We start from the raw sequence: 15,378 nt of genomic DNA on the forward strand, positions 1-15,378 counted from the left end.
TGCCATAATGGAAACTTGATGAGTTGATGCCTTGTATTAGCAGAGAATAGTTGCAGAGTGTAGGATGACACTTTCATAAGGAAGACAGAAGAGAAGGTAAAGTACAGCCAAAACCAGAAAAGCACACAGGGACTTTTTTTAAGAGCTTAAACACTCTGAAAGATCATGACTAAATACGAAATGATTACATTTTCCAAAATGTGTTAATGAATTTCATTAGCTGTACGGAGAAAATATTTATAACATTGTGTCTGTTATTCAAACAATAAAAAGAAAGGAATGCCCCTTATTGTTTACATATCATCTCAGAAATCAAAGACAAGTAAATGTACCTCCTATATTTTAGCAGTATACTTTCTTTTCAATTCCTACTCCTTCCCAACAACCAGATATCATTTAATCATATTTAAGACATAATAAAGTAGGAATGATAAATTTAAAAACTATTACCAGGCTTAGGATTCAGAAGGTTCCAACTCAGGGCAATATTTGGCAGTGATAATAAAAAGTTTGGTCATAAAAACATTTCTTAAAAAAAAAATCAAAACCGAAAGTGAGAGGTGCTGTTGGGGTGGGAGGAGATTGCGCTATATTGATATTGAGGATTAGGAGAAATCCTGCTGATGGTTTTATGGTGGCTGATGTTTTAGGAAGCACAGCTTAGAAAGTACTTCAAAAGTAATCACAAAACTTATTTTCTCAAGTTTAAACTGAATTCATAGCCTTTGAACCTATTTTGACTTTAACTCTGACTTGCACTGTTGACTGGTCTTTGAGACAGGGCGTTAGAGTGCAAAGAGAATGGACCGCTGAACCGGACTGACCCAGGTAGGAAACCCTGGCGCACCACTTGTCAGCCACGAGACAGTGCCCCAATCATTTAAATCTTCCGGGTCAGTTTTCTTACGTATAAAACAAGATTACTTATTTCTAACACTGGCTTGTTGGAAGCTTAAATAAATATCTAATGTGTTAGTACTGTCAGAACCTCAGTAATCTTTTGCCAAATAAATTAATATTAAGCAAGCAGGTTAGTCATATTTAATGTTAGTAAGTCTTTGGGTTCCAGAGACAACCTTTTGGTTTTTGCTTTGTTTTGTTTTTAGGATTAAATAAATTTGTTTTTATTTTTTGGGTGCCAAAATCTGGGAATAAATGATTTTTAAAGAAATCAAAGAAAATCAGAAAATCCAGCCAATGCTTGTGGTGTTTTTTTGTTTTTGTTTTTTGCTTAAGCAACATAAATTAATTTTCTTACAGTTCTGGAGGCTAGAAATCCAATATCAAGGCGTTTCTTGAGGCCTCTCCTTGGCTTGTAGATGCTCATTTTCTGCCCGCCTCTATACTTGGTCTTCCCTCTGTGCCTGTTGGTATCCTAATTGCTTCTTGTAAGGACACCAGTCATAACTGGATTAGGGTGCACACTAATAACTTCATTTTAACTTAATTACCGCTTAACGATCCTATCTCCAAACAACAGTGACATTTTGAGGTACTGGGGGTTTGGACTTCAACATATGAATTTTGAGGACATGAAAAGTTGTCTTGTAACACCCCTCTACCCTGACATCCCTGTTTTAGTAATGGCATTTTCCCGGTTTAAGATGCTTCTATTTAGTTTGGGGAAGGCAAACTACTTAGTTAACTAAACGTTACATTTTAATTATTAAAAACAATTCTGTTAAATAAGCACACAGAAATACTGTCACTTTAATCAACCCTCCTGGTACTCTCTGGGCCCGGGGTAGGTGTGCAGGTGGTCAGAGCAGAACTGGGGCTGTGGGGAAGGTTATTGGTCCGCTGAGAAAGGAGTCAGCGGGTGGCCCGTCCAAACGCCCTGTCAAACGCATGTCGCGGTCACTTTTACTTATACATCTTGGGGGTGACCGGGTGACGTTCGTGATCCTGATTACTAGCGAGCTAACCGTGATATCCTTCAGTTTCCACAGCGTTTTGACAGCCTTTGTCTCTCTTAATCCTCCCGTCCGCGGGCGAGGCTGGTGGAGATTTGTCAGCAGTCAATTGCTCATTCTGCCCACATTCCACAGGGGAAAATGGGCCCGGGCCCGGGACGCTAGCTCCTGAGACAGCTATTTAGCGGTCTCTCCAAACGCAGGCGCAGTCGAGGAACTCTTCTGGCGCCGAAGCTGCAGGGCCCAGACGACTGCGTCCGTGCGGCGCCTGGTTTACGTCACTCGCCTGCGACGGCGCCAACGCGGGTCGCCATGCTGTTAGTCGGAAGCTGCGGTCGGCCGCTGCTGCAGTCGCAGCGCCTACGTAAGCAATTAAGAGCATTTCTGCGCGGCTTTGGGCAAGAGCTCTTCGAGAGAGCCCGGTCACTGTGTTGCAAGTCCTCGCCTGGAGACACAGGAGATGGACAGCGCGAGGCAGCACAGAGGAAAGCTCCCGGCGCAGAATCACTTCCATCTCTCCCTCCGCGCGTCCGAGGCGCTGGGGCCAGCGTTTCGTCACTGGAAAGCGTCAGACTCCAGATCCCTCAAGATGGTTCATTCACTGTAGAGGGCGAGGACTCGAACGGAGACCAGGGCCAGGCCAGTCCCGCACACCGAGGAAACGGGGATCCCTTGCTGCCCTACCTGGCCCAGTCCACGACCGGGTTAGAAGAGCTTCATGTTTCCTCTTCCCGAGAGGCGCCCTTTCGGGCTGGGGAGCTGATTTTAGCTGAGACTGGGAAAAGAGAAACTCAGTTTAAAAAATTATTTAGGTTGAACAACGCTGGACGCTTAAATAGTAGCTGGGGGACAGTCTCGTTCAGCGAGATCGTGGGGAAGTTTCCTGGCCAGATGCTGAGGAGTACCTCTGGTAAGCACTTCATGCTGAGGAGGCCGGCATTGGAAGACTATGTATTGCTGATGAAAAGAGGGCCTGCCATTACATACCCAAAGGTAATGCGAAGGGAAATAGATACAAATTGGTTCCAGAAAGTGCAAAACTGCACCACTGCAGTCCTGATTCACATACTTCAAACATATCTCAGAACATTTACTTTTTATTCTCAGTTTCAAAATAAATAAATACGTAAATAAAACAGTGACTATGACCTTTATGATTACTAATTTTAGGAGGAAACAGCCAGATTTTAACTTTAATTTGGGAGGGTTAATTCTCTTATTTGTAAAGTTGAGAATATTGACTTACTACATAGAGTGATGTGAACTTAATAGGCACATAGTAAGTACTTGTATTTGTTCTTGATACCGTTGGCAAGTTCAACACTCAAAACAATGTTTAACTCTGGGGGACAATTTTTTAGTCCCATTATGGTGATATTTTAATCATAATTTAACAAGGCATGTTACCAGAGGTAAGTTTTATCAACAATAAAATGTCAATATGTTTTTCCCTTCAGAAAAAAAGTTTTGTAACAATTAATGTTAAATAATAAAAGGAACATATTCACAAATATAAAACTGCATACTGCCTCATTAAAATAATCATTGCTAGTGGTTTATTTCAATCCTTAATCACAGTCACAGTCCTTGAGCAGAATGTTCTTTTGTAATTGTAACAACTCTTCTCCCCAGATGAGGATTTATTCATTATTTATTCAGCAAATAATTGCCTACCTCTACATTCAGGGCCATTATTATAGGGAGGTATGGTGGTGAACCACAGTCCTTGCTCCCAACATAGACCTTTCATCCTAGAGGGGGTGACAGTGAACAAACAGGTACATGAAAGAATAAGATCATTTCAGGTAGTGCTAGCTAAGAGCCACGAAGAAAAAAAGATTAACAACATTGTGCTGGGTGACCCCTGGGAGAATACTGTATGTCAGGTGATTAGAGAACATCTCAGAGAAAGTACATTTGTTTACCTAATTAAGGAAGAGCTAGCTGTGCAGAGACCTAGGTGCCAGTGTTCTTGCAAAGGGAAGTATTGCAGAGATCCTATTATGGCTTGAGTGGTTAGGTGAGGGAGAGAAAGGTATGAGGTATGGATGGAAAAATAATATGCCATGTGTATTGGTTAGCTGTTGGAAGGTTGTAGTAGGAATCCAGTGAACATGAAAGTGCAGCCCAGTTATTGAAACCTTAAGCTGAGGATTAGATTTGTATTTAATCAAGAGAGATTGGAATTCCTGCTAGAGAAAAAAAAATGTAAGTCTGAAAGGGTGTTTGAAATCCTGAAGTTTAAAATGTGTAGAAAACTCAAGAGTGTATTTCATAATTTTGGCGGAATCTCCTAGTAGCTTCAGATTTCTTGGAAAGATGCAGGGAAATGAATAAATGCTGGTATCCCAAGTTTAGGACTGAAATTTCTGGATGTACATAGTGGGATCTAATCCAGAAAACTCAGACCTCTGAGACAATGAAACCTGAATGACAGGAAGCAAAAGCTACAGGGTGCTCAAGTTTTTTTAAATCTTATAATACTAGGGTTTTGTGTCCTACATGAAAGATCCAAGAAAATAGAACTGCTTTCTCTAGGGCATTTCACGGAAACAACTACTCAAGCTGCCTCCCACTCCTGTGTAGATGACAGTACCTGTTAAATATTTCTTGTACAACCAAACTATATTTAATACACAATTTTGTTGTGACACAACAGAGAGAGGATCCTACAGACCCTTCTTTTAGAATTTTCACAGCAGCTTTTCCCAGAGAAGGAAGATGGTAAAAACTTACCAGATATGCTGCTTATTAGCAACTTTGAAAGGTTCATTATTGGGGGACTGTTGAAATGAATGCTATATAACATTTGATATAGTGTAATTATCAGTTGCATGGATTTTGGGAGTTCAACATTGGTTCTACTCCTGACTTGCTCACTTAATTCCTGGCCAGGTGACTTTGGGCAAATTACTTAACCTCTTTGATTTCTCATCTTTGTAATGGAGATGTTTTCTCATAGAGTTCTGATTAAACAAGATAAGGTGTAAAAGCAGTTTGCATAGTTACAGAAGCCTTGCATGTGATAAAGTTTTAATAAACAGCTCTTACTACTATCACCCATGAGATTGTTAACAAAACAATTTTTCAATTAGAGCTTTTGTCAAATGGGTCCTCCTGTCTGTTCCTGGTATCCTAATTCAAAATAAGAAGTTCACCATTTCATGCAGAGATTATGTAATAACTTCTTAACTGATCTTCCTGCCTCTAATTTTTCTCTAATCTAGTACATTTTATATTCCCGTCAGATAAATCTTCATGAAGTGCCTTTGATATTACCTCAGCAACAAGTCCCAGTTACTTACCAGGTCAAGTTCATATGCTTGAGCCTGGCCTTCAGGTCTCTCCTCATTTCTTCTCCTGAGATTGGGCAAATTGTTTATTCTACCTCTGTTTTGTTTAAACTTTTGTGATTGTTAAATTCTCCACTGTATGTTTTTAAGCAAGGGCCATATGCTGATTCCTCGTCTCTCTGAGCTCCTGTTGTTGCTTCCTGTCTATAATATCAGTATTATACTCAAGTGCTACTTTATTTTCTAATTGATTCTTGACTCTCTTATTTCATCAAGTAAAATGCAAACTCTTCGTAGGCAGGGCCAAAGTTTAATCCTTTTTTTTTTTTTAAACTCCTTCCTTCTTCAAGTCCAGCATAGTGATACTTAGTACATATTTATTGGTCACTGAGTCACTCATACTTTGTTTCAATCATAGGATATGAATATGATATTGTCTATGATGAATGTCTACCCAGGTGATACTGTTCTGGAAGCTGGCTCTGGCTCTGGTGGAATGAGTTTATTTTTATCCAAAGCAGGTAAGATATTGGGATAAATGAGCTGAATTTAAATACGAAAGCTATTTAATTTGTTCATAATAAAAATTAAAGGTGTTTCAGAAAATACATCTTTGTGATAGCATTCTACTTGAAATCAAATGCAAGCAACTATTTTTCTTTCCATTTTGTAAATTTATTGCAGTCATTTTCTTTCTAACCCTTTCTCCATTTTCTTGGCTTTCCCTTGCTTCCTCCATGTTTTTTAATGCTTCTACCTTTTTTTAAACTAAACTTTTTATTGGAATATAACGTAGTTACAGAAAAGTACACAGATCATAAGTGTATATAGCTCAGTGAGTTTTTACATAGTGACCACTTTCATGTAGTTATTACACAGGTCAAGTTTGGGATTGCACCACAGAAACCTCTCCATGTCCCCTTTCAATCCTTATCCTCACCCAAGGTAACCACTTCTTTTATCATCACTGGACAGTTTTGCCTGTTTTGAACCTTGTATAAAAGGAATTATACAGTATGTACTCTTGAATCTATAAACATAAATCTACTTTTATTCAATATTCTCTTTGTGAGATTCAGCCTTTGCATATAGCATTAGTTCTTTCATTTAAGTTGCTATAAAGTTGCTCCATTTTATAAATAAATCATAATTTATCCATGATGGTGTACATTTGAGTTGAGTATTATGAATAGTGCTGTTTTGAACATTGTACATGCTTATGCATATATGGACATGTTTTGTTGATAGTACCAGATGAATACACGGTATGAGAGAATATAGAAGGAGGAGGACTGTCAGCTACTGGAAGAGTCATTTCTAGTACAGGCAAAGAATTAAAAAGAGTTGGTGTTAATGAGTAAATTAATTATAATACAGAACTATTAACTCTAGAATATGAATTTTCCTTTAAGAAGTGTCTAAAAATTGTTAGTTGGTAAAATTACTGTTTGAATGTAACACGTGATAAAAATTCAAGAAGAATACAGTAAATATAAGTATCTCTTACGTCCCCACCACTTGGTTTCTAGTTCCTATTATCCTAGCTGATTATTGTTCCCTTTGTCCACTTAATTCCTGTAATTGCCAGGGTTGCTTTGGCTGGTCTGGTTGCCTGTGCATTGTTCCCTTCCTCACCTAATAATAGACTGCTGAATAGAGACAGCACTCTGGGTAGATTTGTTTATTTGTATCATTCATGTTCTTTAATAGTGCATTCTTTTTTCACTAATAAACTTTGTTAGAGCAGGTGTAGGTGTATATGGATAGACTTTATAAAGATTAGAGATAGAAATAATACTGAATTAAACCTAAATATTTTGTTCTTTGACCTAATGCCATCATATACAAACAAAATCCAGCTTATATCTAGGTCAGGAAGTTCATTTGAGCTCCTCAAATCTTTTGTTTGACTCTTTTCTGTACATAGTTAAAGGCAGTCTTTTCTTCACAATCTGTGATTGTGACAGACTCCTAAGTACATATGACAAAGTAAATTTATAAACATTTATGAGAGGGGAGAGTGTCCATATTTCTAATATCTATAGTATCAGGAATGCCATGGCATGAATAATCCCGAACTGGGTGATCAAGAGATAATTGCTGTTTGCCTTTGGGATGTATTTTTTCCTTCCAGAATTTTCTCCAGCAGTTATTTAGCTTATGCTACTGTTAACATTAATATTTATCTCTTGAGAACATGATGGCTTGGAGCTAGAGTTTTATTTCAAAAGGCATCCTGGAATTTAAACATTTGATTAAGTAAGCTAGAGGCTGATAGATCTGGGACAGCCTCCAAATGATACCATATACCTCAAATAGAAGTGGGTGGAAAATTAATTGCCTAAAGTTGAAATGCAGTAGTCTTCTGTGAAACTGGAGTATTATTATGCTAAACAGTTTGAAAAATACGAATATCCTTTAAATATATGAAAGTTCTAACCTGATCTATAACAAAAACGCAAATGAAAACTACAGTGATAAACTATATTCAATTTTTAGGTTGACACAGATTATAAGTTTGATAACTCTTTGTTGGAGAAAGTATGGAGAAATAGCCACTTCAATATATTGTTGGTGGAGTGTAAATCAGTATCATTTTTTTGAGGACAGTTTGGTAATTTCAAAATAAAAATTTCACATACCTCTTGAGTCAGCAATTCCATTTTTTTGGACTTTATCCTATAGATATACTGGCTCATGTAAACAAAGACTTAGGCAAAATAATTTCCATTGCAATATTATTTGTAGTAGCCTAAGACTAGAAACAAGCTAAATGTTTATCAGTAGGTGACTGGTTAAAAAAACTATGGCAAAGCCAGACAGTGGAACATAATAGGTGTTAAAAAGAGTGCAGATTGTTAATCATTGAAATGGCATTGGTAAGTAAGAAGGTAGGTAAAAGATAAAGTATATGTGTATGTTAAAAACAGAGAAAGAGATATTTGCACACTTGTATAGGCACCAGTTGTCTTGGGAAGGTAAATGACTGGTAATATGGTTGCCTCTGAAGAGGCAAATTGATTAGGGATCTGGGATAGGACAAAGACTTTTGTAAACTTGAACTATTTTGTTTTTTTTCACATCTATGTAATATCTTTGCAAGATAAATTTTTTTACTTTCTTTTATGAACTGATTAATACTATGAAACATCATAAATAAAAAAAATTAAGTTGGATCACAAGGACGAGTCATAAGTTTTGAAATACGAAAAGACCACCATGAACTAGCTAAGAAGAATTACAAACACTGGCGTGATTCATGGAAAATGAATCATGTAGAAGAGTGGCCAGACAATGTGGATTTTATTCATAAGGATGTTTTAGGAGCAACTGAAGACATAAAATCTTTAATATTTGATGCGGTGAGTTTTCTAAAGTGGGTCCTATGATATTGCCTAATCATGAACCTAAGCATCTCTAGGGTAAAGCAATAATAATTTGGAAGCAGCATTAGGAGCATAGTAAGCCCAGCACCTGATCTCATGTTGTGAGATTTGGGACAAATAGCCTTCATTTAGAGAGAACAGGGAAGAGGCATCTTTGGACAGTTAAAATTCAGGATGTAGAGGAGTTATTCATTAGAGATGTTAATGATAGAGGCATTTATTATGAACAAAGCTCCAAAAAATGGAGAGGAGGGATTTGTGAGGAAGAGGAGCAGTGGGAGGTTGACTTAGGAAGAGGTATAGTAGTATGAAGATAAAAGGATAGATGATGGGGGATGATATTGTAAGCTGTGACCAGTGATGGTGGAGATGGGGGACATGAAGGTTTAGTTGGCTTCAAAGTTTCAGAGTCAGTATACATTGCCTTATGCTTGATTATGCCATTATTGATTCATAGCTTGACACTATGGACCGAGGTCTGGGCAAGGAGTCATCTTTGCCATTTTTTTGTGTGTGTGTTTGTTTGTTATCATTAATCTACAATTACATGAAGAACATTATGTTTAGTAGGCACCCCCCTTCACCAAGTCCCCCCTCCACACCCCATTACAGTCACTGTCCATTAGTGTAGTAAGATGCTGTAGAATCACTACTTGTCTTCACTGTGTGCCCCCCCCATATTATACATGCTAATCGTAACGCCCCCTTTCTTTTAACCCGATCTTTGCCATTTGTAATTGGCTGTGGGAAGGTTGGATTATTTTAGGCCTTTATAATGGAAACTAGGTGAGAAATAAAACAAAGAGGATATTTTTATTAGGACTGGTTCCTATCTCTAATATAACTACAGCTTGTAGTTTTAATGGTACAGCTTCCTGGACACAAAGACCACAGTTCTCTTTCCTCATCCTCTTGGCTTGTGTATTACAGTGCAGTAAGGGCAAAAAAGGAATTGCATGTAGGCCTTCCAGGGGAATGTCACAGATACATGTGATAATAGGTCATCAGAATTTTGCTTGATGAGCATGAAACACAGTTAACTGTTTTAAACTTCATAGAAACCTGCTTACCCTGTCTAAAGGAAAGAATACTCCTTACTAGCTTTATTCAGTTGAATCTTTCTTGAGTAATGGTGCCAGGTGAGTACTTAGTGTAATTCATGTATATAGAACAGTACTTTATATATAATAAGCATTTAATAAATATTAGTTTATGGTTTTCATCATTTCTCTCCTTTTCCCTTTTCACCTGTTTAAATTCTACTCTTCTTCAAAGCTTACATCAAAGGTTGTCTCCTTCATGGGATGTACCTTAGTCAGCTAACCAGATGATTATCATCTTCTCTGAGTAACTGCTAAACCACTGTTTCTTGATTTAACAGCATTAATTGAAGACCTGCTATGTGCCATGTACTATGCTAAGACAAAAATGAGTTACACATCTAAAGGAGCTTTCAATCTTGAACAAAAGATAAACTGTTAGACTCAAGAGTGAAACACCATGGCTGTAGAATTGGGTATAATGAGGAAATGAAGCTGCATATGCAGTCATGAGGGGCTAGATAATGAGCACTTGTATGTATATCAAGCTAGGGTGTATGGACAGTAGATAATGGGAAACTACTGATGAGTTTTTAAGTAGGGGAGGTTGGCTTACATTCATCAAGTAAAATGCAAACTCTTGGTAGGCAAGGCCAGAGTTTAATCTTTTTTTTTTAAACTCTGTCCTTCTTCAAGTCCAGCATAGTGATACTTAGTACATATGCTGATTCACATTTTAGAATATTTCTGGTGGAAGAATGGAGGCTGTGAGTCTATGTAGAAAGAAACTGTGATGTTTCATGAATATACGATGAGATCCTGACCTAAGGCATTAATAGTAGGACAAATTTGAGAAATATCTGAGAGGTAAATTTGTGGAGCTGGATAATTTCAATTTAGCATTAAATCCCCACCAGAATCTCAAATGAAAATTTAGGGTAAAGAAAGTGATGACTCCCAAGTTCCTGGTTTGAGTGACTGGATGAATGATAATGTTAACTGAGAATAGAGCATTCTTAAGGGTGGCAGGTTTCTTGGTTATCTGACTTTTGGTAGAGCTACAGTCCAGGAAACCCATCTATGCCCATCATGTTGACCCTTTGAGTCAATCATTGACATCTTTACTTGGATATTGAAAAGGCATCTTAAACTCGTGTCCAAACCTGAATTCTTGATTATTTCTCCCCAGGCTTGCTCCTCCCATAGTCTTCATCATTTTCCTCATTAGTAAATGACATCTCCATCTTTCAGTGGCTTAGGCTAAAAACATTTGATTAATCATGATTCCCCTCTTTCTCACATTCCACAGCCAATCTTAATTCTAATTGGCTGTACCTTTTCAAAATACATACCACTTCTCATCACATCCAATGCTATTTGCTAATGCTGGTCACCCTCTCCCAGTCTTCTCTATGTAAGAATGTACTTAATGCCACTGAGTTTTACACTTAAACTGCAAATTTTATGTTTACCACAAAAAATTTAAAAAAAAACGTCAGATCATGTATAAAACTCTCTTCCTGAGTAAAGCTAAAGCCTGTTAAAATTCTACATGATCTGTCCTTCCACCACTCCCAGCACATTGCCCCCATCTTAGAACTCATCTCTTACCATTTCCCTCTTTTATTTCCACTGCAGTGACAGTGGCCTTCCAAGCATCACCAAGTATCGTACAGACTCAGATAATTTTTATTTGCTGTGTTTTCCATCTGGAGCACACCTCCCCCCTAAATTTCCGCAGAGTAAACTTAAACATTTTGTTCACGTCTTTTCACTGACCAGACCGTGTATAAAATAGCACTTCCTTTCCCTGTCCTGTCACTCTCTTCCTCATATTCTGCTTTATACTATAGTTCTTCAGGTCACTCACCACCTTCTGACTTACATTTTTATTGAATTTTTGTTTAATGTCTATCCCTTTATTAGAATATAAGTTCCCTGTTTATCCTTACCACTTAGCAAAATACTTGGCACATGGAAGGTACTCAAATATTTGATGAGTAAATTAATAATGAATGGTGACCCATTAATACTGTTTTTTAAAGCAAACACATAAATAGCAGAGTAATTTCTAATTTAATAAATATATAGATGTGTCAACTACTCTCAGCTTTATGGAATTATCAATAAAAGTCACTATTTTCTCTTTTGACCAAATTTATTTGTTTTTAAGTAATTTTTTTTGAAATTTCATTTACTTATTGTATTGACATCTTTAGTTGAATGAAAAATAAATAAAGAACAGGATTCTTGTATTTTAGAATCTCTAAAATTAATATTCAGAACTTCTTTTTTGAACATAAAAATATGTATTGAGATAATGTGGACTTGTTCCCAAAAGCTGAGCTAAGCTTAAGCCACTGGAAACTTCATATGTATGTATGTATTTGTATATAAAATACAGCTAAAGAAAGATTCCTATATTCTTAATATTGCCAAGTACAAAATAATGCAATGAAGTAATTTTTATGTGTTAAATACTCTGACAAATTATATAATAATAAATACCCCTTTTTGGGTGCAATAATATAAGTCAATAGTTTTACATTCTATAAGACAAAATATTTTATCTGGGTAATTGCTTTTCAAAAGTGTATAACTTCACCATAGTAAGAAAAGAAAACCTGTGCTTTATTTGAACAGACAGAACTCAGTCTGATTTTCTTTCCTCTTCCACGACAGGTAGCTTTGGATATGTTGAATCCTCAGATTGCTTTGCCTGTTCTATACCCAAGTCTTAAACATGGTGGTATATGTGCTGTATATCTAGCAAAGTGAGTAATCTGGCTGTCTTCTTTGTAATGTGATTTTTAAACCCATTTTTATTTTGTCTTTCGTACTAGGCTAAAATGTTCATTTTGTAACTAAGTTACATGTATATGTCATTTTGTACAACTGTTAGGAAGTGACACTTGTCCCAAGTTCAATTATATTGTTATTTAAATCATTCTTTACATAAATAGTAATACAAGATGCATATTTCTCCTAACAATTTAGAAACACAGTTTTAAAAGTGTAGTATGAACAATAATCTTAAATTATGGTTTCAGTAGTTTTTTACTTAGTATTCTGTGACATTGCTTCTTATCTACCCTAACTTGCATATTTACTTTTGCCCCCCTTGATTTAATTATGGCATTTAAATTTGGGTATGAGGTACAGTGAGCTTAAATTAAGGTTATTATTGTAGTAGAAATCTAAAATACATTTTCCATTTTTCTGAAAGCATCACACAGGTTATCGAACTTTTAGATGGAATCCGCATCTGTGAACTTTCTCTCTCATGTGAAAAGATAAGTGAAGTCATTGTAAGAGATTGGTTGGTTTGCCTTGCAAAACAGAAAAATGGAATTTTAGCTCAAAAAGTAGAACCTAAAATCAGCACAGATTTACAGTTACATACTCAAAAGAAAAATAGAATCGAAGGTGAGATGTTTCACGAGGATGACCATGGTGAGTTCCGATTTTATTATATACAGTACTTGCAATGATAAATGGAGAACAGGTTCCTGAATATATTGATCAATAAATAAAAAATATTTCTCAGGGATTTTTTTTTTCCCTATAGGAATTGAAATGTATTTACTCTGTTAAAATCTTGAAGGGACAGAATAATGATTTTTCCTGCTTTTTATGTAAAACCTCTGATACCTTTGAAGAATTGAACTTCTTAGAATATTCACATTTTACTTGTATCAAGGAAATTGGCTTATGAGATATACTTTGAACATACTAAAGAATATTTTTAGTTTAGATTAGTGATTATTTAGAATTTAAGGGAAAGGAATGAATTTAATAGGACCTGATATGCAAATAGCTAATACTTCATAAAGCAACTTTCAAGAAGTTGTTCAAATTCCTTAACTAAATTTAGGTGCTTGTATATACATGTAATTTAAGTCAAAAACAAGTTTTCAGATATTCATTACTTTGTGATATGGGCTTATCTATTTGGTAATAAAACCGTATATGTTTATCATATAATCCTTGACAAATTTTTTTCTATAAGATAACTGGCAAAGTGGTTGCAAAACAAATGCTAAAAAAAGTCTATGAGGGAAAAAACTTGTAGTAAAGGGACAGTAATTTGTATTTTAACAGTTTTGTGAAAAAATTATAAAATCCTGTATATAACTTATAATATATATTTTGTTGTATAACAGAAGAATCGCATTCTGATTTTCCATATAGATCGTTTCCCTATATTGCTAGACCTATACACTGGCAAACTGGTCATACAGGTGAGTAATGCTTTCAGCCCATATTAAATGGTATTTTCTTCTAATTATTATAATGACCTTTTTTTTTATATCCAAAGTTCAAATTATTTGATTGAACAAATAAACATATTGTAGGTAATGTGAGCTAAGTCTATTATGGTTAGAAACAGGAGTTACAAGTGGAAAGTGACAAGGATAAATGAAGTTCATGGTGATGGGTTGGGATTAGAGGGGTCAGTGTAAGATTATGTATACTGATGTATGTGTGTGTGTATACATATTTATTTATCTATTTATGTCTATCTATATACATATGTATATACATATATATATAATAGCTATGTAGCTACATAGACACACACATGTTGACCATGCATGGCTGCAGGTGTGTGTATGTATATACATGTATTTCCCAGCATGGCCCACTGGGAGAGCCTAGAAGCAATGACATCCCAAAAGCAATGAGCACATCTCGCACCCAGGTAATGACTTTACTTTTTTCTCTTGAATTAGCTTTTCTTGTCAAATTGAGGAAGTTCAAACCACAACTTTAACTGAATACCTCAGATGACAACTGATTTGAAGATGGAGAAGTACCAAAATAGAACTTTATATTACAAATCACTACTTTCATAGATAGGTATTTTTAGCTATTACAATGATTGGTATAACTTTTACATATACTTCTGAAAAATATCAAAGCCAAAGGAAGAAGTGTAATATTTCAAAACTGCTTATATGTCCTATTTTGACACTTGTAGTTTGACATTTTTGTAGTTAATGATTCCAGGTTGGTTTAGTTGAGCCATTTCATTCTTCACTTCCTGTAAACCATTCCATAGATTTGTCTTTCTCCATGAAACTAGTTTTCTTTTCTTTGTTTGATTGATGGTCACTGACTACTAAAATAAAATTTGCATTTTAAGATAAATTTTAGGTATCTGTATATTTTAAATACATTATTTTAATAACTTTTATGTATCTTAGAAAATAAAAAAGAAATCTGGGTTATAGTAAATAAAGGGGGAAACTGGTAAGAACAATGTAACCACCTTAAAAATTCTAACAGAGGATGTAACAATTCTTGAATCTCTTAACTTTCTCAGAGTCATTTTAATCATTTTGAAAGAACATCAGAATTCTGTTATTACATAAATCAAATGTTTGAAGAAATATGCTTTATAAATATGAATTAGTTAGGACTAGGGCTTATATTATTCATAGGTACCAGCTACCATGTGCTTTACATTGTTTTAAGAATTTTGTAATGTTTTTTCATTTAATATGTATATGTATAATCTTTAAGGTTATTCATATTTTAGAGTGGTTAGGTTGTTGTTTAAATATAGATGTCTTGTAGGTTTTAAGTAGTGGTGCCTGGGAAGATACATGCTGTGATTCCTGGATTTATCCCATAAGCTAGAACTATTTAATATATATATTTTAAATAACATTTTACATATTTTTTGTTATATGGAAAATGTTAGCCTAAAATCTCTCCATTTTAGACTTTACTGTCTTTGGTA

General features: G+C 35.6%; 2 protein-coding genes across 6 annotated transcripts in view; one reads left to right on the forward strand and one right to left on the reverse strand.

The window, feature by feature from the left end:
- The first annotated feature begins 1,603 nt into the window (after window positions 1–1,603).
- TRMT61B (tRNA methyltransferase 61B) lies at window positions 1,604–14,783 on the forward strand. Of its 2 annotated transcripts, XM_073214877.1 has the most exons (8): window positions 1,604–2,617; window positions 2,726–2,823; window positions 5,665–5,727; window positions 8,378–8,568; window positions 12,315–12,406; window positions 12,859–13,085; window positions 13,796–13,873; window positions 14,366–14,783. In XM_073214877.1, exons 1-8 carry the CDS (start codon window positions 2,226–2,228, stop codon window positions 14,404–14,406), a joined length of 1,182 nt encoding a protein of 393 aa, XP_073070978.1. In that variant the 5' UTR covers window positions 1,604–2,225; the 3' UTR covers window positions 14,407–14,783. The 2 variants fall into 2 exon arrangements, with proteins under 2 accessions (XP_073070978.1, XP_017532090.3); XM_017676601.3 differs by having other exon boundaries at window positions 2,185–2,906; window positions 5,625–5,727.
- Window positions 2,916–15,378, reverse strand: part of SPDYA (speedy/RINGO cell cycle regulator family member A) — a 38,039-nt gene continuing 25,576 nt past the window's right edge. For 3 of the 4 annotated variants that reach the window (XM_073214886.1, XM_073214887.1, XM_017676600.3), the window contains one exon: window positions 14,617–14,754. In XM_073214886.1, the coding sequence (XP_073070987.1) occupies window positions 14,663–14,754 (92 nt within the window). In that variant the 3' untranslated portion in view covers window positions 14,617–14,662. Of the gene's footprint in view, window positions 3,665–14,616; window positions 14,755–15,378 lie in introns of those variants that run through there. The other variant, XM_073214891.1, reaches the window with a different exon arrangement.

This window comes from Manis javanica, chromosome 1 (assembly GCF_040802235.1).
Source record: "Manis javanica isolate MJ-LG chromosome 1, MJ_LKY, whole genome shotgun sequence".
NCBI lineage: Eukaryota > Metazoa > Chordata > Mammalia > Pholidota > Manidae > Manis > Manis javanica.